The 26,550-nt window shown below is 43.4% G+C and overlaps 1 protein-coding gene across 1 annotated transcript in view; it reads right to left on the reverse strand.

Moving 5' to 3' along the window:
• The window catches only part of npr1a (natriuretic peptide receptor 1a), a 135,848-nt gene that overhangs the window by 63,658 nt on the left and 45,640 nt on the right, over positions 1 to 26,550 (reverse strand). Inside the window, exon 5 of the mRNA XM_056254509.1 lies at positions 78 to 213. Coding sequence (XP_056110484.1) covers positions 78 to 213 — 136 coding nt within the window. The remainder of the gene's footprint in view (positions 1 to 77; positions 214 to 26,550) is intronic.

The following is a 26,550-nucleotide window of genomic DNA, read 5'->3' on the forward strand; positions in this document are numbered from 1 at the left end:
CTCCCCACCACCACCAGGATGGTCCTGATAGAAAATCTGTCTATGTGATACTATAAGTAAATTTAAGCAGAACTGACCATGGTATGTGCGATTCCACATCCTCTTATTGACCACGTCCCTTGGGGGCCTCACACCCGACAGATCCAGAGTCTCGTTTAGGGCACGAGAATACAGCATGACTCCATCGTGAAATGATCCCGAAATCAGATTCATCTGGAAGAGAGGAAGTGCACAAATTACATACTAGCATTAAAACTCTAAATAATTGGAGTTTAAATTTGATTACTTTTATTAGATTACCAGTTCTCTAGATACTAATAGCATTTTTGAAGAAAACGTCTCAGGTTACGACTGTAACCCTGGTTCCCTGAGAGGGAACGAGACGCTGCGTCGAGATGCTGTGGGAACACCCCTGCGTGATTGTGTCGTGAAGCACGTGTATAATCAGTCCAATAGAGAGACGAGACGTCATAGGCGGGTGACGTCATAGACCAGGAAACTATAAAGCACACCTGACAACAGACTGCACTAGCTTCTGATAGGCCGAAGTAAGTCGATCACAGGCATGCAGGGAGTATGGCAGGGCGACGCAGCGTCTTGTTCCCTCTCAGGTAACCAGGGTTACAGTCGTCACCTGAGACGTTCCCTTTCAAGGGAACTCGAGTTGCGTCGAGATGCTGTGGGAACACTATACCCACGACGCCATAATAGCAAATGCCTGTTCTGTGTGAAGTCATTGTGCACACTAAGAAGCAAGCACCCTAGACCACGGAGTGAAGCCTAGATCCAAGTCATAGCCTTTGAGGCAGCCATACTCCTAGTATCTTGGTCAGACACCTCACACTGCAGCGAAGGAAACGTACTACAGGGTGTCTCCCCATGGATACACCACTTAATCTGTGACACAATCTGTTTGAATGCAAGCATCCATCCTTCTTTGGAACAATGAAGTAACTGCTGTAAACCCCTGACTCCCAACTGGGAGGAGGAATCCTTTCTATAGCCTCCTTTCGTAGAAGAGTCTGTACTCTCTTGCTCCATAACCAGAGCCTGCTCGGGGTCCACCACGTAGGGAGGACCCCTAGAAATCTGGGCGGAAGAACCAAACTGAATTCTGAAACCATTTCTATAGTGAGCAGGACCCAACAAGATATGAAGAGTTTGGTTCCAAAACGCGATAAACGCCAGTTTTAAAAAAAATTAGTTACTGCAAAAATCAGTATTGTATCTGTTTGGTATTGAAAAGTCAATGTTTAATTTTAAGTAAAATGCGATATCTGCCGTGTTTTCTTTACCAAGAAAGTGGAAAGATGAAAACCACTATTTTCTGTTTATAACTTTCACATAGCATTTGTATGTCATAATAACAAAAAAAATGTAAAATCCAGGTTTTGATTTTCAAAGATTTATTATAAAACAGGATTATTTTTCCCCCAAAATGCAATAAATCCTTTTTTTTTTTTTTTATCAAAATGCAATTAATCTATTGAATCAATATAAAAGTTGTTGTTTTTTTCATATTGAAACTGTTGAAAATACACAACAACGTAAGTTTATTAGTATAATATTTTTATTAAGAACTTTAAAGAAGATTGAAAACATTTTTCCTCCTCCCGAGTGCCTCATCTTCTTAATCTCCTCACGTAAATGATTCGATTTCGATGCCTTACGTTTCTTACCCACCGCAGAAACAACCACAGGTTCATCAATGCCATCAAAATTATTCATTTTTTTGTTTGTTTTTTGATCGAAAAGTACAAAATAGATAAGAAAAACTAGGAAGCCGGGTGTATTTAAGGCGCTGCCGTTACTGTTTACATTGCGTGGAATGGTGCGTTTTGATTGGTTGAGAGCGGATATATCGCATTCTGCAGAGAAGGGAGACTGGCGTTTGTCGCGGTTTGGAAAGAGTGGGGGAAAACATGACTGAATAACACATTTTTACTCAAATTAATCTAAATGGATTTATTGCGTTTTGGAACCAAACTCTTCATATATTTGGCAGTACCTTACACGCTGCCAGAAAATCTACTAAGGGGACCAGTCTCTCAAGACTGGCCTCTGGTATTGGCCACTTTGGTGCCCTGTAATGGCGAACCGGCAGGGAAACCGAACTGACTGCTCTACGACCCTCCTCGGAGGATCGATTGGGAACGCTGACACCTCGGTGCCCTGAAGCGGCGAACCGGAAGGGAACAACCGAACTGGAACAGCTGCGATCCTCCTCAGAGTCGCTTCCCAGGAATGATAACATAACCAGAGCCTGCTCGGGGTCCACCACGTAGGGAGGACCCCTAGAAATAGCCTATGGGTTGATGAGAACCGAACTGAATTCAGTAACCCTTTTCTATAGTGAGCAGGCCCCAACGAGATATATTTGGCAGTAGCTTCCACGCTGCCAGAAAATCTACTAAGGGGACCAGTCTCTCAAGACTGGCCTCTGGTATTGGTCGAACAGCCACTTCGGTGCCCTGTAACGGCGAACCGGCAGGGAAAACCGAACTGACTGTTCTACGACCCTCCTCAGATGATCGTTTGGGAACGCTGACACCTCGGTGCTCTGAAACGGCGAACCGGCAGGGGCCCCCCAGAGGGCGCCGAGGAAACAGGGATTCTCGAACCCGTCTAGTTGAAAGGCTGATTTCAACTAGACGATTTCAAAGCTAGCTGATTTCAGATTTCCCGTCTACTCCGTTCCCTGCGCATATTATACATTGCGGACCATTTTATGAGAAGAGCCAATTTATTATGCAGATATGCAGACCCATAATCTACGCACTGCCTCAGCAAACGCGAGATCTGAGCCAATAGATTCTGGAGCCCCGTAATCTACACGCTGCCTCGCCACACGCGAGATCCAAGATCGAGTCACAGAATCTTTATTGCAGACCCGTAATCTACGCGCTGCCTCGGCAAACGCGAGATCCGAGCCAAATCTTTATTGACTTTCTTCCCTTGAGAAGAAAGCCAACAAGAGCAGAGCTAAAACTCTCGACAGTGCAGGTTACACGTCGGGAATTTATGAATGAACATTGTCAGCCCCAATTTACTAGAACTGACCGTGCATGCTCCACTCCAAAACAAACAACACATGAATCGCGTGTGTCCCCACTCGTAATGAAGCGAGGGCAGGGACGAACACACGATCCAAGGCTGTTTGCTCTCCATACTCCTGTCTAATATATATATATATATATATATATATATATATATATATATATATATATATATATATATATGCTTGTGACAAACAACAATAAATAGACAGAGACAGAATCACACAGAAGCTAGCGCGGTCTGTTGTCAGGTGTGCTTTATAGTTTCCTAGTCGATGACGTCACCCGCCTATGACGTCTTGTCTCTCGATTGGACTGATTATACACGTGCTTCACGACGCAATCACGCAGGGGTGTTCCCACAGCGTCTCGACGCAGCTCGAGTTCCCTTGAAAGGGAACTTCAAATATCATCTTCGCAAGATTGTAATTCGATGACCCACACGAGACTGTGTGCTAAAAGAAATTGTAAGCGTTCCTAATGCTGTCCGTCATTCTCCTGTTACTCTGGTTCACTGTTTAATATCACACATTCCTCCTGTACTTTTTTTAATAATATGTTGAAATGAAATCTGTTTCTCCTGATCCAAGTACATTTCAATACAGATAATTTTTTTTGATAATGGAAATAAATTATAAAATGGCAATAAGGAGTTAGTCAGTGAGAATTATTTTATACTTGTAAATATGGTGCTCGTATATAAGTAACGTCTAAATGACAATGAATTAATACACAGATTGGTGTAGTGGTAGTCACACATGCACAAGTTAGAGATAAACAAAGAGTCCTTTAATCAACAATTGGAAGTGAGCAACCAGCTCGCAATCACTTAGAACACGATAGCAACTATGTGCCAACAACAACTAACAGAACCAACCACATAGAAACATTTTAGTTTATATTTCCTATATATATATATATATATATATACACACACACATACATGCGTATAATACACCATTCAGCACATATACTGTATTAACATTTAACTGTTTTTCAATGAGAATGAATAACTTCTACGCAGCAAAAATAGGCATCAAACTGATCAAAAGTGACTGTAAAGGCATTTATAATTTGACTTAATATTTTTATTTTGAATAAATTCTGTTCTTTTGAAGTTTCTATTAATCAAAGAATCCTGAACAAATGTATCATGGTTTCTAGAAACATTAAGCAGCAGGACTGTTTTCAACATTGATAATAATAAGAAATGTTTCTTGGATCACGTGACACTAAGGAGTGGAGTAAAAGCTGCTGAACATTCAGCTTTGCCATCAAAGGAATACATTAGATTTTAAAATATATTATATAGAAAACAGTTATTAAAGGGGTGGTTTACTGCTTTTTTTCTTTGCATGATTGTGTTTATGGGGTGCAACTTAATATGTATTCGTGTTTTTTCTTTTTTTAAAAGTCTTATTTTTCATAAATTTCATCTTTATTGTAAGCCTCTTTCTCCTCTGTCATTTGAATGACCGGTTGACTTCCTGATTCTATGAAACCACTCCCTCAGAAACAGGCAGTGGGCTCAGATTGGTTAGTTTGGGCCGGTGTGTTGTAATTGGCTAAACTGCGTAGCGCACGTTGTCCGGAACCGTCACGCCCCTCACCTTTACGGGCCTGAGTTTCATGTGCTCCGGTTAATGTAAATAATGGTGTCGATACTGCCGTATCAGTTTGAGCCCGAATCAGACCCAGAAAGCGGCGATGAAGAGTCAAACAGAACCTCCCCAAACACGGCTGTTACAAAACGTTTCTGAATGGTACGTTTTTGAATTGTTGGAGATTCTGGAAGCTGTCTTCAGTGAAATGTGCCGGACAAAGAGCTAAATTACGATTGTAATTGTCAGAAACATTATCAAACATAAATTGTAGCCATTGTTGACGAACTACAGCATCCGTAGGAAGCCCGAACACACAAGACCTGACAGCTGGATGAAAATAACACACTTTCGACGGCATGGCTAGCTCTCCCCTGTAACTCTTCCTCTTCGGCAAAGCCGCAAAAATATGGCCATGCCCTTTTTTGCGTATTCCGGAGGGAGGGTTGATGCAAATGTATGGGTTAGTGACGTCTAAAACCCAGCTGTAGTCCCAATCGAGTCGTTTTTGTAGGCATTTACACTTCCTGATTTTTAAAAGACGATATCTCTGCTTAAATTGAACTTTCAGCACTGCAACTTTGCAGATACTGTTCATGCACCAACAGCAACATTACACACTATTTAAAATGAAAAAAGTGAAATCGCAATCAACCACCCCTTTAATATTATATTGTAATAATATTATATATTGTAATCATATTTCACAATATTACTGTTTTTTTTTTGTTAATCAAATAAATGCAGTATTGGTGAGAATAAGAGACTTATACTGTATACATGCAGTTATGAAATAACAAACACAGAATCTTTTGTTCTCAAACTGCAGTAAAACTTCAATAATGTCCATCAACTGTCTTGTCATTAACATTAGTACAAATGATGATGTAATTTGCAGATGATATTAACTTGCTGAGTATCAATCCTACCACTCGTGTGTCTGTACTATATGTTGGGGACCCAAAAGTGAGCTAAATCTGACTTTTTTTTAGGAATGACCTGTATGAAAAAAGTAGTGTTTTTTAATTAAGTTTCCCGCTAGAGTTACCAACTTCCCATAACTCCGAGAACATAAACACACACACCAGAGAGCAACACAACCAAAGACACTAAATTACACAATGGCATGCTTTATTACCCCTACGTGCCACTCAGTCATGATTACAACCACCCCACATGTGTGAGAATCTTGTGAGAGAACGGTTTTAGTACTGCTGTTTCCCAGCAGTCTTTAGGGACAGGTATTTAACTGGGTAAACATGTACATATATCAGCTGCTGTAATGTTGGTATGTAAATATGTGCATGAGAGACTGTTCAGAAAGCTCACACTGACATGTGATTATTCAAAATGTAAGTCTGCTCTGCCATTTATCACCACTGTATTTACATTTATGCATTTAGTACTGTATTTGTTTGAATAAGAATCTGATCCGATAACTGCTTGCTCCAATCTGAACTATTTGCCCATGTGGTGCAGTGAAAAGAGGATCTGCACACACGGGACAGCAGACACATTATGAGACCCCCAAAAAAGCAATGAGATTGAGAACAAATTGCCTCCCACTTCTCATTTTTCTCCAGTATTCTCACGTGTTCTCGAGAGCTTGAGAATAGATCTAAACAGCAACATTATTTTGTATTATTCATTTACTAGCATAGTACTTATTATTATAATTATATTTTTTACATTTGCATTTTAGTAATTTTGTTATGTGCTTTTGTCATTTATTATTATTAGTTTTGTTGTTTAAATATTTCTATAGCTTTTAATTTCAGTTTTAGTAATTTTAGTACTTCAATTTAAACAATTATTGTCAAGGCAGCTTTTAATATTTTTAAGTTAAAGGTTTAATTTAAACCTTTGTTTTAGCTTTATTTCCATTACTGAAAATTACTTTTAATAGGGTTAGTTTTATTTAACAATAACACCCCTCAACAGTCCACAAATTGTGCCCAGATTTACCAATACACGTCTGCTACTCGAATATTCGTCAAACTAATTCTTCCAAGACCTAACAAATTTGTCAAGATTTTTATTTCATCTGAAAAAATTAAGAGAAATATTTGTGACGAATTTGATACTTGAAACACCAGTGTGCACCACAACCATTGAGCAATATAATTTTTCTCTGCGATAATTCAAATATCCAGGGCAATAAAAAAACTGATCATAAATAACACACTGGCTAAATTTAGGCGAGGGAGAAATGCATTTTTAGCCAAACATCAGCCATCTGTCCACCTCACAAACCATCCATACACCCAATGCCATTATCATCAAACTGTATGTATTGTTTGAAGTGGAACTGGATAGAATTCCAGCTGAACTGAGATTAGTTTTACTTCTAAAATCTAGTCAAATTTAAGTAACTATCGCCTTACTAATAAGACTGTCAGCAATTAAGAGAGAACCAGGTAGAAGTCAGTGGCGCAGAGCCAGATGGTTGCTGGCAAACTCTTGAGGTCTGCCGTATCATAATGAAATGGAGGGGGAAATATTCCAAAAAGCGAAAGGAGGCAGAGAGATGTACAAAAGTGTGGTTGTCATAGCAACTATAGACAGACCATGGACTCATCAATACAGAACATCTGTGGGTGATGGCGGATTGGGAAATTATGGAAGGAGAAAAGGAGATTGCTAGTGTCCTACAGAAAGGAAATGCAAATTCTGGGTAAAAGGTTGAACCGACTGAGAGCGTGGGAGAGGGGGGGAGGACTAGTCGAAAAAATGTGATCCAGACCACAAAAAAAAAAAAAAAAAAAAAAAAAAAAAAAAAGACAACAGGTTGAGAGATACTGATAAAAAACACTGTGGAGTCAAAGTAAAGGATTGAAAGCAATTACAGATTCAGACTCTGAGAGTTACAAAAAGAGAGATCAATTAAGCATTTTCTGTAAATGTAAATGTTAGTGGTGCTAGTTGCTAAGATTTTCTTGGTGGTGGCCTGGATGTTTCTATGCAGTTGCTAGTGTGTTCTGCGTGGTTGCCTGGGTGTTGCTGCATGCCAGTTGCCAGGGTGTTCTGGTTGGTTTCCAAGGTGTTGTTTGTTAAGGTGTTCTGGGTGGTTGCCTATGTGTTTCTACATAGTTGCAATGGTGTTCAAAGTGGTTGCCAATGTGTTGCTATGCAGTTTATGTGGTATTCAGGGTGATTACGTAGATAATGTGGTTGCCAAGTTCTTGCTACACAGTTTCTAGGGTGTTCTGGGTGGTTGCCTGGGTGTTGCCGCATTGCAGTTTCCAGGATGTTTTGAGTGGTTTCCAGGGTGTTACAATGCGGTTGCTAGGGTGTTCTAGGTGGTTGGAGCTTCCACTCCAAATTATGTTTTATATTCTGGTCTCTATGTGACTATGTTTTTTTGTCTGTTTTTACCAACATGCAAAAATCACAAGTCTAAATTATTTGAAAAGTAATACTTAAAGGGATACTCCACTTTTTTTGGAAATAGGCTCATTTTACAACTCCCCCAGAGTTAAACTGTTGAGTTGTACCGTTTTTGAACCCATTCAGCCGATCTCCGGTTCTGGCGGTACCACTTTTAGCATAGCTTAGCATACGTCATTGAAGTGGACAAGACCATTAGCATTTCTAAAAAAAAATGACCAAAGAGTTTTGATATTTTTCCTATTTAAAACTTGACTCTTCTGTAGTTACATCGTGCACTAAGACCGACGGAAAATGTAAAGTTGCGATTTTCTAGGCTGATATGGCTAGGAACTATACTCTCATTCCTGCGTAATAATCAAGAAACTTCACTGCCGTACCATGAGAGCAGCAGGCGTAATGATATGACACAGCGCCTGAAAATAGTTCCGTTGTGTTGACGGAAGGTGGCCTATTTTCAGGCGCTGGGTCATATCATTACGCCTGCTGCTCTCATGGTACGGCAGTGAAGTTTCTTGATTATTACGCAGGAATGAGAATATAGTTCCTAGCCATCAGCCTAGAAAATCGCAACTTTACATTTTCCGTCGGTCTTAGTGCACGATGTAACTACAGAAGAGTCAAGTTTTAAATAGGAAAAATATCGAAACTCTTTGGTCATTTTTTTTTTTAGAAATGCTAATGGTCTTGTCCACTCCAATGATGTATGCTAAGCTATGCTAAAAGTGGTACCGCCAGAACCGGAGATCGGCTGAATGGATTCAAAAACGGTAAAAACTCAACAGTTTAACTCTGGGGGAGTTGTAAAATGAGCCTATTTCCAAAAAAAGTGGAGTATCCCTTTAAGGTTAGGTGTTCTGAAAAAATGTATGAGAAATAATAGCCTTAACCAGAACTACTAATGACACAATTTATTATCCACAGCAATGTACACACGTAATTCTTCCTTCATTACCCATAATTCCCAGTTAATTTCAACAGTTTCTGTCGCCTATGATGGATGTCTGCATTCTTTGTTCCCACCGTTAGAAGTTTCTACATGAGAACACTCATTGTACCGTATATCAAGTCCCCTAAAAAGGAATCTCCCTTTGGATTTTTTTTCTATGGGCAGTCACACACGTCACACAGTGAAATGGGCCATCCAATTAGACATTGTTCAACAATGCTTTGGATTAAAGAAGGAATTTATGGAGAACTTAGGCCTTCTATGATGAAATGGGCAGCGAAATATGAGGTGAAGTACACCAAATGCAGTAATAGGACAGAGAAAGAGAGAGCCAAAGAGTAAGAGAGAGAGAAAGAATGTGTTTGGCTATAGTAATATGGCAGTAGTGAAAGGAACAACTAATTGGAGAGATAGACATGTGAGCTGCGGGCAGAGGGAACCTTCCAAATGAGCTCACTGCCCTGGGGAAATGAATGGATGCATCAGGCTAACAGACTAGAACGACAGACGACAGAACAGTGAGAAGAGTTGCAGACACCTTATTAGACTTCAGAAAATAATTTGACTGTGCACAGAGCGTATAGCATATCTCATCAAATAGGTATCTATGAAAACACAGCTGCAACAATTTCCAGGCTTTCTATTAAGTCATGGCTATGTTTTTAATACACACACAGGCAGCAGTGGCAGCTCACTAATTGTAGCGGTCTGGGGATCCTCTCCTGGATTCTTTTTTAATTTAAGTCCCCCTGTGGTGAAAATCAAATTTTTAAATGTTGTTTATATGTGGTGTTTTTAATGTGCTTTAAGACAAACCATGTGCAAATTCATAAGTCAACACCATTGCTGAGTATTTTCTCCTTAAAACTGCAGTGAACCAAAGACAGTCTCAAAAACGCGGTTTAAAATCGCTGGTGTTTCTGACGTCACAAACTACCTTGTAACCAATCATGTCAACGTGCTGGCGGGCTTTAGCATATCATTAACAGCAAACTAGCAGGGGAGTCATAAAAAACATGAGTACACATAAAAAATAAGTACAGTGTACTTATTGTGTTCCCTTTCGTCCTGGGAACTCCAACGTGTCGTCGGGGAGTTCCCTGACGAAATGGGATCACGCTAGGGAGACCAATTGCCTTCGAGTGAATTAAAACGAGCCAATGAAAATTGGCATGCAAGGTTTGCATTCCGCGACCCGCCTACCAACGCGGGTATAAAGGGCGGAAGTAAACATTGCGCAATGCTTTTAGCTTCGGAGCCGTCCGATTGTGTCCTCTCTGAGTGAGTGAGCTTTAAGAAATGTATCTTTCTTACAACTACGAGTCTGCTGTTTCGGGAGGGGATCTCTCTGTGTTGGTGAGATGGCGTTTCAGCGATCGCGCGGTTTCCTGTCTGCCGGCTGCGTCTATATGCTGTTAATTCAAAAAGCTGTTTTCACAGCTGGTAAACGGTTGAGTGCGCACAGCGGGCTTGCAGTTTCCCCGCTGTGTTGCCGCGTTGGGTCCCTGTGTGCTTCAGCACGATAGAGAGAGTACTTTCTTCCTGAAAGAGCAACACGAGTGAAGATCGCGTCCTTTTCAGGATGACGTTTCACTTGTGTGTTTCTGGATGCGATCGTTTCCTGTCCTTATTTGACGGCCACGTTCATTGTTTCACATGCCTAATCAGTGTGTGAGACTATGTTCGTGGGTGGTTCGTGTTCTCTTAGGAGTGCATGACCACGTCGGCACGTTGTTCGCCTCCCCTTTCACGTAAAGGTTGGAGCAGCTCAGCGTGCCGTGTGCCGTCGAGCGCCGGCTGACAGCGCGGGTTGTCACGGCAACCCAGCGCGCGTCATTCGGCGCTCATGATGCGTGGTCAAGATCAAGACTCGCGTGCCTCTATGAGGTGAGTCCCCTTTGCTTATTTCCCGATCCAGTTTCTCTTCTGGTGCACCAGAGGAGGGCTGCTTTGGCGAATAACATTGGTGATCTGAGGGTTTCAGTGAGCACGAACCACTCACTCCTCTAGCGCATCGCAAACATGCTGAGATTGTGTTCGTGGGTGGTTTATGCTTTCTTATGAGAGCATGACCACGTCGGCACGTTGTTCGCCTGCCTGAGGGCTTGAGCGTCCAGCGAACGTGTGTCATCGGCACGCGGCATGTGTGTCATCGAAGCGATGGCCACGTTCACTATCTTGCATGCCTGGTTGACGGCCACGATCACGGTTTCACATGCCTAATCAGTGTGTTGAGACTGCGTTCGTGGGTGGTTCATGTTCTCTTAGGAGTGCATGACCACGTCGGCACGTTGTTCGCCTCCCCTTTCACGTAAAGGTTGGAGCAGCTCAGCGTGCCGTGTGCCGTCGAGGCTTTCGAATGGGTTTCTGGTCCTTCTCATGAGGGACCAGGCATTTCATTCGGGGCCCCAGGGAGGACAGATGTCGATCGCTACATCGGAGAGAGGGCGGTTATACTCTGAAAATGATGCTGAGTTCGTACTATAATGGTGTGTTCTCATGCTGAAGATTCAGACTTAACAGCCACACTTTCCTGGGCTGTTCTAAAGCGCCTGGATGTGTGTGAAGAATTTTGGCAGTATGGAAGCATTTTGGTGCCAATATGGCAAGCCAAACATGCCTAAATCTGCAGAAGTTTTTCCTCTCTCACTACCACTCCACGTGCGTAGTTCTAACTCGGGGTTGAGCTGTGCTTAGTGACTGACCGTGATTATTCACAGCGCTGGCCCTCGGTTAGACGATGTCCACACTGGTGGTCCAGAAGCACCTCAAAACCAGCCCGCTCGGAGTTTGTTTTCCCCCAGCAAAGGGAAGGGAAACAACCCTGAGAGGAGCGACCCAGAGTATGTGACGTTCTGCTCTTTGGGAGTGCGTGTCATTACCACTCCTTCCCCCGGGGGAGGGCCGGGTGGAGAATTTTGTTTCTGTTCCGCCGCTGGTTATCCTGTAATCAGCGGTACCCAAAGTTTGAGCAGTCCACTTCCTCTGAGTCGTTCACGGGCCCCAGCGCTCAGATGGCAGTGAGGGCTGCGGCCTTGTCACTCTCGTCTCTCGCTGGGTGAGGGGAAACCAGGACTCGATGCCCCCGGGCCTCGTTCCTCGTTTCCCCTCACGGTCGAGACTGGCAGTATAATAAGACCAGTTTCCTCCGTCCGAGAGGGTCAGAATGGCAGTGCGTGCCGCCCCCGAGCTGCACCACTCCCGTTCCCCTCTCCCCAGCTTGCAGATAGCAGTGACGCCACTCCGGTCTGCAGCTGGGCCCGGAGGCGCAGAGACCAGGACACGAGGAGTCAGGGCCTCGTTCTTCGTCTCTCCCCCTCCCTTCGCCACAGGGCAGCCCGCAGCAGAAAGCCTACGAGCTCTCTTTGCCGTCTGCCCCACGGTGGACCGCCCAGACCCCGCTTCCAGTGGCTACATTGCCACTGGAGCCAGGTCCCGGCCTTCCACCCCGCTGCCCCTCCGCGGGTACGCCGGTGGTTCGGGTGGGCTTATTGGGTCGGTACCTGGAAGCCTGGCTAGCGCTTCCGGGTCTGTCCCGATGGCTCGTCCGCACCATTCGGTTCGGCTATGCAATTCAGTTTGCACGCCGGCCTCCCAGGTTCAGGGGCATCCACTTCAGCCGTGTGCGGTCAGTGGATGCCCCTGTCCTGTGGAAAGAGATCGATGTCCTGCTGGCGAAGGACGCGATCGAGCCGGTCCCTCCTGCCGAGATGAGGTCCGGGTTTTACAGCCCCTACTTCATTGTACCCAAGAAAGGCGGTGGGTTACGACCAATCCTGGACCTGCGAGTTTTGAATCGGGCCCTGCACAAACTCCCGTTCAAAATGCTCATGCAGAAGCGCATTTTCGAATGCATCCGTCCCCAGGATTGGTTTGCAGCGATCGACCTGAAGGACGCGTACTTTCACGTCTCGATTTTTCCTCGTCACAGACCGCTTCTACGGTTTGCTTTCGAGGGTCGAGCGTATCAGTACAAAGTCCTACCCTTCGGGCTGGCCCTGTCGCCCCGCGTCTTCACGAAAGTCGCGGAGGCGGCCATTGTTCCCATGAGAGAACAAGGCGTTCGCATTCTCAACTATCTCGACGACTGGCTCATTCTGGCTCACTCGCGAGATGTGTTGTGCGATCACAGGGACATGGTGCTTCGGCACCTCAGCCGGTTGGGGCTTCAGGTCAACTGGGACAAGAGCAAACTTTGCCCCGTGCAGAGGATCTCTTATCTCGGTATGGAGTTGGACTCGGTCGCCCAGACTGCGCGCCTCACGGAGGAGCGCGTCCAGACAGTGCTCACCTGCCTCAGGTCTTTTCGAGGCAGGACAGCGGTTCCACTGAAACAATTTCAGAGGCTCCTGGGGCATATGGCAGCCGCAGTAACGCCGCTCGGCCTGTTACATATGAGACCGCTCCAGCACTGGCTTTACGATCGAGTCCCGAGGTGGGCGTGGCAGAGCGGCACGTTCCGGGTCAAAGTAACCCCGCACTGTCGCCAAACCTTCTCCCCGTGGTCGGATCCTGCGTTTCTACGGGCCGGAGTGCCCCTAGTCCAGGTTTCCAGGCATGCTGTGATTTTCACAGATGCCTCTGTCATGGGGTGGGGGGCCACGTACAAAGGGCATGCAGTCTCGGGTCTGTGGACGGGGCCCCAGCTGCATTGGCATATCAACTGCCTAGAGTTGCAAGCAGTACGCTTGGCTTTGTGCCGCCTCAAGGGGCTTCTCAAAGACAAGCACGTACTGGTCCGTACGGACAGCACTGCGACCGTTGCGTACATCAACCGACAAGGTGGTCTACGCTCCCGCCGCATGTCGCGACTCGCCTCCCACCTCCTCCTATGGATTTAGAAGCATCTGAGGTCGCTTCGCGCCACTCATGTTCCAGGGGAGCTCAACTGTGTGGCAGACGAGCTTTCACGGCTGCCTCCCCTGCCAGGAGAATGGCGACTCCATCCCCAGGCGGTTCAGCTGATCTGGAGTGTTTTCGGAGTCGCACAGGTAGACCTGTTTGCCTCTCCGGACACGACCCATTGCCAGTGGTTTTTACTCCCTGTCCGAGGGGACCCTCGGCATGGACGCCCTGGCTCACAGCTGGCCCCGGGCCTGCGCAAGTATGCGTTTCCCCCAGTGAGCCTTCTTGCACAGACACTGTGCAAGGTCAGGGAGGACGAGGAGCAGGTCCTGTTAGTGGCGCCGTATTGCCCCACCAGGACTTGGTTCACGGAACTCATGCTCCTCACGACAGCCCCTCCTTGGCCGATTCCTCTGAGGAAGGACCTCCTTTCTCAGAGACGGGGCACTCTATGGCACCCGCGTCCAGACCTCTGGAAACTCCATGTCTGGTCCCTGGACGGGACACGGAGGTTCTAGGTGATCTACCACAGGCAGTGGTAAACACCATCACTTCTGCTAGAGCCCCCTCTACGAGGCGCCTCTATGCGTTGAAGTGGAACCTATTCGTCGAGTGGTGTTCCTCCCACCAGGAGGACCCCCGAACTTGCCCGATCAGAGTCGTGCTTTCCTTCCTACAAGATGGGTTGGAGCGAAGGCTGTCTCCCTCCACCCTCAAAGTGTATGTTGCCGCAATAGCCGCACATCACGATGTAGTAGAAGGTAAGTCCGTGGGGAAGCACGACCTGATCATCAGATTCCTCAAGGGTGCTAGGAGGTTAAATCCACCTCGTGTTTTGCGCTCTGTACCCTCTTGGGACCTAGCTCTGGTACTGAGAGCTCTTCAAAGTCCTCCCTTTGAGCCCTTGCTGACAGTGGAGCTGAATATCCTGTCCATTAAGACAGCGCTCCTGTTGGCATTGGCCTCTTTTAAGAGGGTCGGGGATCTGCAGGCTTTTTCGGTCGACGAATCGTGCCTAGAGTTCGGGCCGGGCTTTTCTCGCGTGATACTGAGACCCCGGCCCGGATATGTGCCCAAGGTTCCTACCACTCCCTTCGTGGATCAGGTAGTGAACCTGCAAGCGCTGCCCCAGGAGGAGGCAGACCCAGCCCTAGCTTTTCTCTGTCCAGTCCGCGCCCTGCGGGTTTACACTGACAGAACGCAAAGCTTCAGGACCTCAGATCAGCTCTTTGTCTGTTACGGAGGCCAGCAGAAGGGGAAGGCCGTCTCCAAGCAGAGGTTAGCTCACTGGTTAGTGGATGCTATCACCCTAGCGTATGAAGCTACGGGTGAGCCTTGTCCTCCCAGGTTGCGTGCTCACTCTACGAGAGGTGTTGCCGCCTCCTGGGCGTTGGCTCAAGGCGCCTCGCTGACAGACATTTGTAGAGCTGCGGGCTGGGCGACACCGAACACGTTCGCTAGATTCTATAGCCTACGTGTGGAACCTATTTCCTCCCGAGTACTCGCTACGGCCAGTGGTGCGAGGGAATAGGTTGTGTCGGCTTGCTACGCCACTCCGTGCCTCAGCCGGATACGTGCGTCTTTCGCTCCGTTGGCGCCCCACGTTGGTTAGCCTCGTGAGTTCCTCCATCACCCCTTCGGTGCCAGGCGTGGCGGACCGCCGGCGCCAGGTCTACTACCTCTAAGGGAGTTGTTGTGTAGACTGGGTGTTATGTCCAGTGGTCTCTTCGGTGACCCATTATGCCACGTGCAGTCCAGCCGTGTCTTCCCCTTGACAGACTCGTTCTGTCGTCCCTGTTGAGTACGCTCCCACTCCCCTTGGAGGGGACTACCTCAGGGACTGCCATATGTTTCACTATCCCCCTGGGCTAGTACATATGTGTATTCCAGGCCTTCTTCAGGCTTCTGGCTTCCGCAGCGTTCCCTCCCCCCTTTTACGGGTTGGGCACGCTTTCCCAGTGTTATCCAATCCACTGTGTGGGTCTTGCGGAACAGCAGTGTGACTCCCTAGCTAGCTCCCACAATTTGTGAAACTGCTTGGGTAGCTTAGCTGGGCGCTGGAAGGGGCCAGCACCATGGCGTTTTGTTAGGGATCCCATTTCGTCAGGGAACTCCCCGACGACACGTTGGAGTTCCCAGGACGAAAGGGAACGTCTCGGTTACGTATGTAACCCTCGTTCCCTGAGTACAGGGAACGGAGACGTGTCGTCCCTTCGCCATGTTGCTGTACCTTCGCGGAGGACTGGACACCGTTCGGCTCCTCAGCGAAAAGCATTGCGCAATGTTTACTTCCGCCCTTTTATACCCGCGTTGGTAGGCGGGTCGCGGAATGCAAACCTTGCATGCCAATTTTCATTGGCTCGTTTTAATTCACTCGAAGGCAATTGGTCTCCCTAGCGTGATCCCATTTCGTCAGGGAACTCCCCGACGACACGTCTCCGTTCCCTGTACTCAGGGAACGAGGGTTACATACGTAACCGAGACGTTCATATTGTATTGCAAAACACTTTTGCTGCTATTGAGGAGGGATATGGGTAAGGTTAGGGACAGGCTTTGTTGTATGATGTGGTTTAAAGGGTAAGGGAGTAGTCAACAGTGTAATTCTAGTTTTATTATTTGTAATTACATGCAGGTTTTTTTCAATATAAGTACAATGTAACTGAAAATTCACAGTTGGCTCTTTCATTTTTACATTATATTACAGTATGTCTTTCCCTAACACCACATATTCTTACACATCTTCCTATTGCTCTTCCACGACAAGCAACTGTGTATTTTCACTTTTTGCAGTTTATATGTAACACATTTCTACAAAAATAAACTTCCTGCATGTTCAAAAATGCCAGTGATTGTGCTGGGCAAACTCCATATAGCCTACTGTATGCTTCCAAACTTGTTTGGTTGATTGGTTAGATTGTGATTCCTATTTCACAACAATGGCAGACCATTTGTCAATTCAGCAGACATTAATATTCCATGTCATAAGTATTTATGGAATATACATGCATGTCTGACAGATTTTGATAACTGAATGGATCATTTTGCATGTGGAGGCTCACAAGATGAAAGAATGTTTAGAAGTGGCAAAGAGTTTGACAGTTTCACTGAGATTCAACTCATCAGTTTTGACAGTTTTGACAAGCCATGTGCATTTATATGTTGTGCAAATTGTAGACACACATGAAAATTGCTTAAATCAATAAGAAATACAAATCTGATGTGAACAAGAAACTAATTAATATAAATATAAAGACCACCAAATGCATTAGGTGCAGCTTGTTAGAGCTCTGGGTGAATAACAGAAACGAGTCCAGCACGAGTATGTAGCTGTGACATATACAGCAAGACAGTATAGCCTATCACTTGAAGAAAAAAACAACATCCTTCTGTCCTTTTAATTGTCTGTGTTAAAAGAGCATGTTCGGCTGTCTAGTGAAGCTGATTGCTATAGCCTATATGTCCAACTTCGGCGTGGGGTGTTCCTTCATTTTTAATTAGTAGCTGCTGTTCAATTGGTATCTTGGTAAATTTGTTGGCCATCAAATATTCAATATCGCTACTCTCCATAATTAAGGTAGTTGCTAGATTATCAGCGGGATCAGTTCAAACTAATATCACGTTATTTACGTCTCTGTGATTGGTTGATATACTAAAGGAGGCAAGCCTCTGCAATGTATTTTTTCTCAACACTCTATGGCTATGATTGTCTATTTCTTTCTTTTTTTTTCTTAAAAAAAAGTCTCTGGCTATGGATTTATCTCCCCCTGCCCTTCTCTATCCCCTCAGCCTTAGGACATTTTTCTGAACAGCAGATGCGGCACCTTCGAGGAAGTGCAGCAGTGGTTCTGACTTCAGTAATATTTTGTGGTGTTTCAATGGTGCAATTACAAACAAGAAATACACATTCTGAGATATGAAATTAATAACTGGAAATTTTTATTAACATTAAATCGTCTTTCTCCATTTTCCACCTCAAAATAATTTTGGGTAGGCTGTGCCTCCCTCTCCTCCTCTGATGAGTCGCCACTGACAGGCAGGGTTGTAAATCTATATGTCACAATGTTTCCTGCTAAAGGCTGGAATACACTACATGACTTTTGCCCATATTTTTTGCTGCACTCAAACACGACGAAGTAAGAAGTGATTTAGGCCAATCAGAAGTCGTTGAAAGTGCAACCGCTCTGGGTCATTCATAAAATGATGACGCAGATGACACATTTACTCAGCACTGTTTACAAATGTCTTCAAATTGGAGTGATATCGAATCTAAAACACTTCTCCTCGTCCGGGCGGATAAAGAGATTTGTCAACAACTTTAGAGGTAACTCATCACAAAGTTTCCCAGTATTTTCTGTCACTGATTTCTGCAGTGTGAATGGTCTGCTACTGGTAAAAAGCCAGAACGCTGTTCCTTGTGTGAACAGCACATTTTTGAATTTACCGGTAAAGTCGTTCTGGCAATTTTACAGTAATTTACCGGGATTGCTGTGTGAAAGGGGCTAATGCTAGTTGCCGTAAATCAGAGCCAGTTTGCAGATTTTGGGCAGTCAGATTTGACAGATTTTGCAGAAAATTGTTTAGTGTATGATGGGCACAGACTCACAGATTTTCTAGCTTCAGACTATTATTTCATCGAGTCTGAGGATATCAAACATGTTTAATATTGTAGGAGCCTAATTTTGCTTTTGTTCAGTGACAATTTTTGCATATTATGTGTTGCATTTCAGTATTTGAATATTTGTGTTTTGATTGTAACTTTCTTTATTTGTGTGTACTAATTAGAAAAATATTCTCTATATTTACCTTGAAATATGTTGTGTAAAAATTGTACACTGGCCCTTTAAGAATTGCGACTGTAAGTGAGGCGGTTGTGCGTCTTTTATAGGAAATAGAGTGGAGTCGCACAGTTTTCTTTACCGCATCCGTGATATTTAGGATTTAAGATTATAATTTGTTTCTTTTCTTTTCTTTGTTTGTTTTACTAACGACTTTGGATTAAAGGAAGAATTTACATGAAGAAAACGGTGCATGTGAATTGTTTTTTATTGGACACGGAGCGAGTTGACTGAATTATTGCGATGCGCACTCACATTAGTAAAGAAAACTAACTCCTGATGGATAAGGACGTGTTTGACACGAAGATATATGGATGTTTTTAAGGAACAATGGATCTTGAAGTGTATGCCAGGTGGAGTTTCGTTGGAAAAGGAAGTGCAAGGATTACCTCAGAGGTGCGCGATTATTTACATGCGATCTAATGGCGCTATTTAATCCAGGAAGATTTCTGAGGTAAAAATTGAAACGTGACTGAACAGTTCAATAAATAATATAAGTACAATGACTTCATTTGATGTTGGAGCTTAAATGATGATATTATGAAGAAAACTGAGGATTGTACTCGTACTAAAAGATCAGTAAAAATGACTGAGAAAGCAAAGGAAGAAAAGTTGCAAAGACTTGTGCAATCAAGGAAAACTAAACTAGCTCAGCTCACAAGTAAGTCTAAGGAAATTGAACAATTAATGGATGATGCTGCACATTTTGACACTGTTCGAACTAAATTAGAAACTGAATACAAAGATTTGCATAAAGATTTCTGTCAGTTGAATCATGCTATTGAGGAATTTATGTCTGATGAAGATTATGCAAAGGACCAGCATACATGGTTTGAACCAAGAGCCTCCTCATGTGAAAGATTTATTAATGCAGTCAACAAGTGGATGAAACAGGTTGCAGAAAATGCTGAACAATCAAAACAGTGTGATCTAGAAGTTAATCCTGAGGATAGCATTTCCTCTGTGTCAGTGACTTCAAGGAAGAAGCATAAGAAACATGGATCAGATGTTAGATCTACAACTTCTACAACTTCTTCTGCACGTATATCTGCTGAAGTAGAAAGAGCTGCACTACTTGTTTAACATGCTGCATTGAAGAAAAAACAAGCTATTGAACGACAAGAAGCTGAACTAAAGGCTAAAAAGGAGGAATTTGAGTTAGAAGTGGCCCTCGCAGCATCAGATGCAAAAATGAAAGTTATTAAGCAATATGAAAGCAGTCGATCTTCATCTGTATGTCACAACGAAACAGATCTGGAGTCAGGTAGAATAACAGATCATGAAGATGAACTGAAACAAGAAAGTCTGCTAGATAATGTGTTTCAACCTCTATGGCCACAGTCAACTAATAACACCATCCCAAGAGAGCTTTCTTCAAGTAGAGAGGGAGACGTAGTTGATACATTATGTCATGCCATGGAGCGGCAAGCCAATATCACTGAGTGCTTAGTGAAGCATCAAAAAATGTCCATGCTTCCTTCAATTGACATACCCATTTTCAAAGGAGATCCTCTTGATTATAAGCTGTTCATTCGGGCCTTCGAACATGGTGTTGAGGATCGTACTGAATATGATAAGGATCGTTTGTACTTCATGGAACAGTACACAATTGGAAAGCCGAAGGAATTGATTCGTAGTTGTCTACATATGAATCCAGCTGAAGGCTATCTTAAGGCAAAGCAGCTTCTGAGAGAGCATTTTGGAAATGAGTATCAGATTGCAGTAGCATATATGAACAAAGCTCTACATTGGCTCTCTATCAAACATGAAGACGGAGAAGCACTTCATTCCTTTTCATTGTTTCTGTCAGGATGCTGCAATGCAATGTCAGATATAACTTACATGGAAGAGATGGATAACGCAGCAAATCTGAGAGCCATTGTGGTGAAACTTCCATACAAGTTAAGAGAAAAATGGCGATCTGTGGCATGTGAAAAACAAGAGAAGCAAAATGCTAGAGTGAAGTTCAAAGATTTAGTTGATTTCATTAGCAAGCAAGCAAAGATTTCTCTTCAACCAGTGTTTGGAGACATAAAGGACAGTTCAACAACAAAAGGACAAGATAAGTTACATGCAGAAGCAAGTGCTTACAAAAAGGCTGTAACAAAAAGGGTCTTCACGACTAGTGCCGTACCAATTGACAGAAAGGTTGAAGATGACGAGAGACTTTCATTTCAAAGATCACAAAATAAATATCCAAGCAGCCAGAAAAAATCATGTCTTCTTTGTAAAGGACTGCAACACAACCTGGAATCTTGTAGAAGTTTGAGAAGCAAGACACATCAGGAGAAAATTGACTTTTTGCGAAGCAAGGGCTTGTGTTTTGGCTGTTTAAATCATGGTCACATGAGTAAACAGTGCAAAGAAAGACTTAGCTGCAGTGAATGTTCTTTTCCTCATCCAACCATACTGCATATGAAACCAAAGGAAATTGCACGTCCTCAGGAAGATATAATGGATAACTGTGATAGACAGTCTGTTACAAGTGCATTAATTTGTGCAGAAAAGAACAACAGTGAAGTCATAGATTTTTGTGAGAATGACTGTACTTTGTCAATTGTTCCTGTACAGGTCAAGACAACAAAAGGTACGCATCTGGTCAAAACGTACGCCTTTCTCGACCCAGGTAGTTCAGATACTTTCTGTACTGAAGCTTTGATGTCTGAACTGAATGTGAATGGAAGAAAGACTGATATACTTCTGAGAACAATGGGGGATGAAAAACAAGTCAGAACTCACATAGTGTCTGGGTTGGAGATTAGTAGGCTAGATGGTGATACATTCATTCAACTTCCAGATGTTTTCACACAGAGAACAATTCCAGTTCACAAGGGGAACATTCCACAGCAAAAGGATTTGGAGAGATGGCCATATCTTAAAGAGGTTTGTCTACCCAGCATCGAAGCAGAAATCGGATTGCTAATAGGATCTAATGTGCCTGAAGTCATGGAGCCTTGGCAGGTTATTAGTAGTAAAGACAATGGACCTTTTGCGGTAAGAACCAAGTTGGGCTGGACAGTTAATGGACCCCTCAGGAATAGTAATGACGTCACAAGAAAAGGAAGGAATGTTCAAGTATCTGTAAATCGCATATCAGTAGCCAGATTAGAAGAATTGTGGCAACAGCAATTCAAGCAGGATTTTCCTGAAGCAGGAAGGGATGACCAGCTGGAAATGTCCAAGGAAGACCACCGATTTATGAAAATGATGTCTGAGTCAGCTAAACTTGTAGATGGTCATTACAGCTTGTGCCTGCCTTTGAAGAACAAGACTACTCGGATGCCAAATAATCGAGTGATTGCTGAACAACGGGCTCTGAATTTGAAAAGAAAATTCATCAGAAATCCTGAGTTCCACACAGAGTATACGTCTTTCATGAACAGTCTCATCAGAAATGAATATGCTGTTAAGCTGACAGAAGACCATCACAAGCAAACAGATGACAACACATGGTACATACCTCATCATGGGGTGTACCATCCCGTCAAACAAAAACTGAGAGTTGTTTTCGATTGTGGGGCATCTTTTCAAGGGATGTCGTTGAACCAACAACTTTTACAAGGCCCTAACCTCACAAGTAATCTTGTTGGTGTTATTACAAGATTCAGACAGGAAAGTATCGCTATTATGGCAGATGTGGAAGCTATGTTCCACCAGGTTCGCGTCCATGAAGAGGATTCAAATCTTTTAAGGTTCTTGTGGTGGCCTCACGGAGATTATAATGGAGACTTGGTGGAACACAAAATGGTTGTCCACTTGTTTGGTGCTACTTCTTCGCCCAGCTGCGCCTGCTTTGCTTTGAGGAAGTGTGCTGAAGATCATAGCACATTATTCAAAGCTGATGCTGTTGATGCTGTTCTACGAAATTTTTACGTAGATGACTGTTTAAAGTCCACAGCCACTGAGACACAAGCCATAGAGCTGTATCATGGTCTACGAGCAATATGTTCCAAAGGAGGTTTCCGTCTGGTTAAGTGGACAAGCAACAGTCGTGCTGTTTTAACAGCTATCTCTGAGAATGAACGGGCTGATGGAGTGAAAAACTTGGATCTTGATCAAGAAACACTGCCAGTGGAAAGAGCATTGGGCATCCATTGGAATGTTGAGTCAGACACATTTCAATTCAAAATAGTCATTAAAGATCGTCCACTCACTCGAAGAGGATTGCTCTCGATTGTCAGCTCTATCTATGACCCATTGGGGTTTCTTGCACCTGTAGTTCTACCAGCATAGATGATCCTGCAGGAATTATGCAGACTGAAAATAGGATGGGATGATGATCTTCCAGAGCAAGTAAAGCAAAGTTGGACAGACTGGCTCGATGGGATTCATCAACTTGAAGAGTTCAAGGTGAATAGATGCATTCGACCAGCAGGGTTTGGAGAAGCTGTTGAGGCACAGCTTCATCACTTCGCAGATGCGAGTGAGGATGCGTATGGTACAGCAAGTTATCTTCTTCTACGTAACCAACAGGATCATGTGCACTGTGCATTGATGATGGGGAAGGCTAGGGTTGCCCCTCTAAAAAGACCTACAATTCCACGAATGGAACTGACAGCTGCGACAGTTGCAACAAAAATGGATCTGATGTTACAAAGAGAACTACAAATGAAGCTTAAACCTTCAGTCTACTGGACAGATAGCACAGTTGTGCTTAAATATCTCAGAAACGAGAGCACAAGATTCAGAACATTCGTGGCAAACAGAGTCACAAATATTCTAAAAATTTCAAAGATTGAACAATGGAACCATGTCGATACTGCATCAAATCCTGCAGATTGCGCCTCGAGAGGGCAGAAGGTTAACACTTTCTTGCTAAATGAAAATTGGATCTCAGGCCCAGAATTTCTTTACGAATTCACAGATGAGTGGCCAAAGAACATGGACCAAATGATGATATCTGCAGATGATCCAGAGATCAAGAAGTCAGTGTTGGTCAATTCAATACAAGCCCAACACAATAACAGTTCAGTTAGACAACTGATGAATCATTTCTCCTCTTGGATAAAGCTTCAGCGGATTGTAGCGTGGATGCTAAAATTGAAAACCATGCTGTTGGAACTTGTGCAAAAGAGAAAGACTCTTACTGCTGCAGAGACTTTAACCAACTCAAGTAAAATCAAGCAGATTGTGGACAAAAAGATGCTAGATTTTAAAGCTAAATGGAAAGGAAGCAACATTTCTGTTGATGATTTGAAAGAGGCTGAGCTTGAAGTAGTGAAATACTGTCAAAGAGAGAAGTTCACTGAGGAGATTTCAGCACTGCAAAGTGGACATGCGACAAAGAGAGGCAGTTCGATCTACAGACTAAACCCCCAGTTGCACAATGGAGTTTTACATGTTGGTGGAAGACTTAGCAATGCTGCTATGCCAGAAGAAAGTAAGCGACCTATGCTTATACCAAAGGATCTTCATGTCACCAACTTAATCCTCCAGAATGTTCATGGGAAAACAGGACACGGTGGTAGAAATCACATGATTTCAACACTGCAACAAAAATACTGGATACCTGGTGCAAAATCTGCAATCAGAAAAATGCTGGCAAGATGTGTTATTTGTCGTCGTTTACATTCCTCAACAGGAAAACAAATAATGGCAGACTTACCATCAGACAGGGTGTTGCCAGATGATCCACCTTTTACCAGAGTAAGTGTAGATTACTTTGGACCATTCATGGTTAAACGTGGAAGAACCCTTGTCAAGAAATATGGCGTTATATTCACTTGCTTAGCAATTCGTGCAGTGCACATCGAAGTTGCTTCTTCACTAGACACTGATTCCTGTCTAAATGCTATACGCCGGTTTGTAGCCAGAAGAGGACAAGTGAAAGTTCTCAGGTCAGACAATGGGACCAATTTTGTAGGTGCTGAGCGTGAGTTAAGGCAATCCATTGAAAAATGGAACAGACAAAAGATTCAAGACCATCTCAGTCAGCAAGGAATTAAGTGGGTTTTCAATCCTCCCACTGGATCTCACCATGGCGGGGCATGGGAGAGATTGATACGCTCAATAAGAAAGATCCTTAATGCTACAATCAGAGAACAAGTTCTTGATGAGGAATGCCTTCAAACAGTTTTCTGTGAAGCAGAGGCTATAATCAACAGTCGTCCAATCACAGCAGCATCAAGTGATGTAAATGATTTGGAAGCTTTGACTCCAAACCACTTGTTGTTACTCAAGTCAAAGCCATCGTTGCCTCCAGGACTGTTCGACAAAGATGACCTGTATTCTCGACGCAGATGGAAACAGGTTCAGTACGTTTCTGATCTGTTCTGGAAGCGTTGGTGTCGAGAATACTTGCCGCAGTTGCAACAGAGACAAAAGTGGAATAACACGACAAGAAACTTCTCTGTTGGAGATATTGTTCTGGTAGTTGATGACTCCGCCCCGAGGAATTCATGGGTATTAGCAAGGGTCATTGAAACCATTCCTGATAAGAAGGGTCTCGTCCGACAAGTCCGCATTAAGACCAAAACTAACATTTTGGAAAGACCCATAACAAAACTTTGTCTGTTGCAGGAGGCAGAATGTAAATAGTGAAGGCAATACATCTATAAGAGCCCAAATTTGCCTTACTTTGGACTTTAAGAATTCACTAAAGATATTAAAGTAACACGGCTCCTTCTGTTTAAATTTAAGTAATTGTTTCAAAGAGTTTGAGAACAATTAGAGGTCGGTAATGTAGGAGCCTAATTTTGCTTTTGTTCAGTGACAATTTTTGCATATTATGTGTTGCATTTCAGTATTTGAATATTTGTGTTTTGATTGTAACTTTCTTTATTTGTGTGTACTAATTAGATAAATATTCTCTATATTTACCTTGAAATATGTTGTGTAAAAATTGTACACTGGCCCTTTAAGAATTGCGACTGTAAGTGAGGCGGTTGTGCGTCTTTTATAGGAAATAGAGTGGAGTCGCACAGTTTTCTTTACCGCATCCGTGATATTTAGGATTTAAGATTATAATTTGTTTCTTTTCTTTTCTTTGTTTGTTTTACTAACGACTTTGGATTAAAGGAAGAATTTACATGAAGAAAACGGTGCATGTGAATTGTTTTTTATTGGACACGGAGCGAGTTGACTGAATTATTGCGATGCGCACTCACAAATATTTTGAGCCGATTTAAGAATATATATTGTTTTTATTTGTTATGCGTCTCCTAAAAGGATGGGTGTGTTTCTGTGTGAGTTTGTTGTGTTAGAAATGACTTAAAGTCTGGTATTGTGTGATCCTCAGTCGTTTAGCATAATATTCCCAGTTTTTCTGTAACCATTTACAAAGTCGGCAAGTGTATGATGCCTAATGTTTTGAAATCTGTTCATTTCACGTGTATCGTGGTCGATAATAAATGCATGATGCTTCCAACTAAAGCTTCTTCATTACTACAGAGAATATACAGGAAAAAATATAAAGGAAAAATCGGTAACACTTTACTTGAAGGGGTGTACATAAGACTGACATGACACCTTCATAATCATGACATGACACATGTTTATGACAACTGTCATTAAGTGTCATTCGCTCAATTATGACATTTTTAATGCAAATATGACATTGTTTGAGATGTCTTTGTGATGACAACTTGACATAAACCAATACATCATAACCTGTCAGTGTCTTAGTAATGACAACTTGACATTACCAAGACAACACAACCTGTCATAAATATGTCATAAACATGACATAGCAGATTAATTATCAAACTTAAGAAACCACTTAGCTTTATGGGTTAACATTACATTAAACTGTCAGGTGGTTGGTTTTGACATTGGCTGTCATGAGGCCATTATAAAATTTTAATGACAAATTAAATTTGTACCACTGTAGTTGAGGTCAAGAAAAATATTCATGACACAGTTATAATGGCCTCATGACA

The sequence above is a fragment of the Rhinichthys klamathensis genome, unplaced genomic scaffold, assembly GCF_029890125.1.
Source record: "Rhinichthys klamathensis goyatoka isolate OS25496 unplaced genomic scaffold, OSU_Roscu_1.1 h1tg000111l_1, whole genome shotgun sequence".
NCBI lineage: Eukaryota > Metazoa > Chordata > Actinopteri > Cypriniformes > Leuciscidae > Rhinichthys > Rhinichthys klamathensis.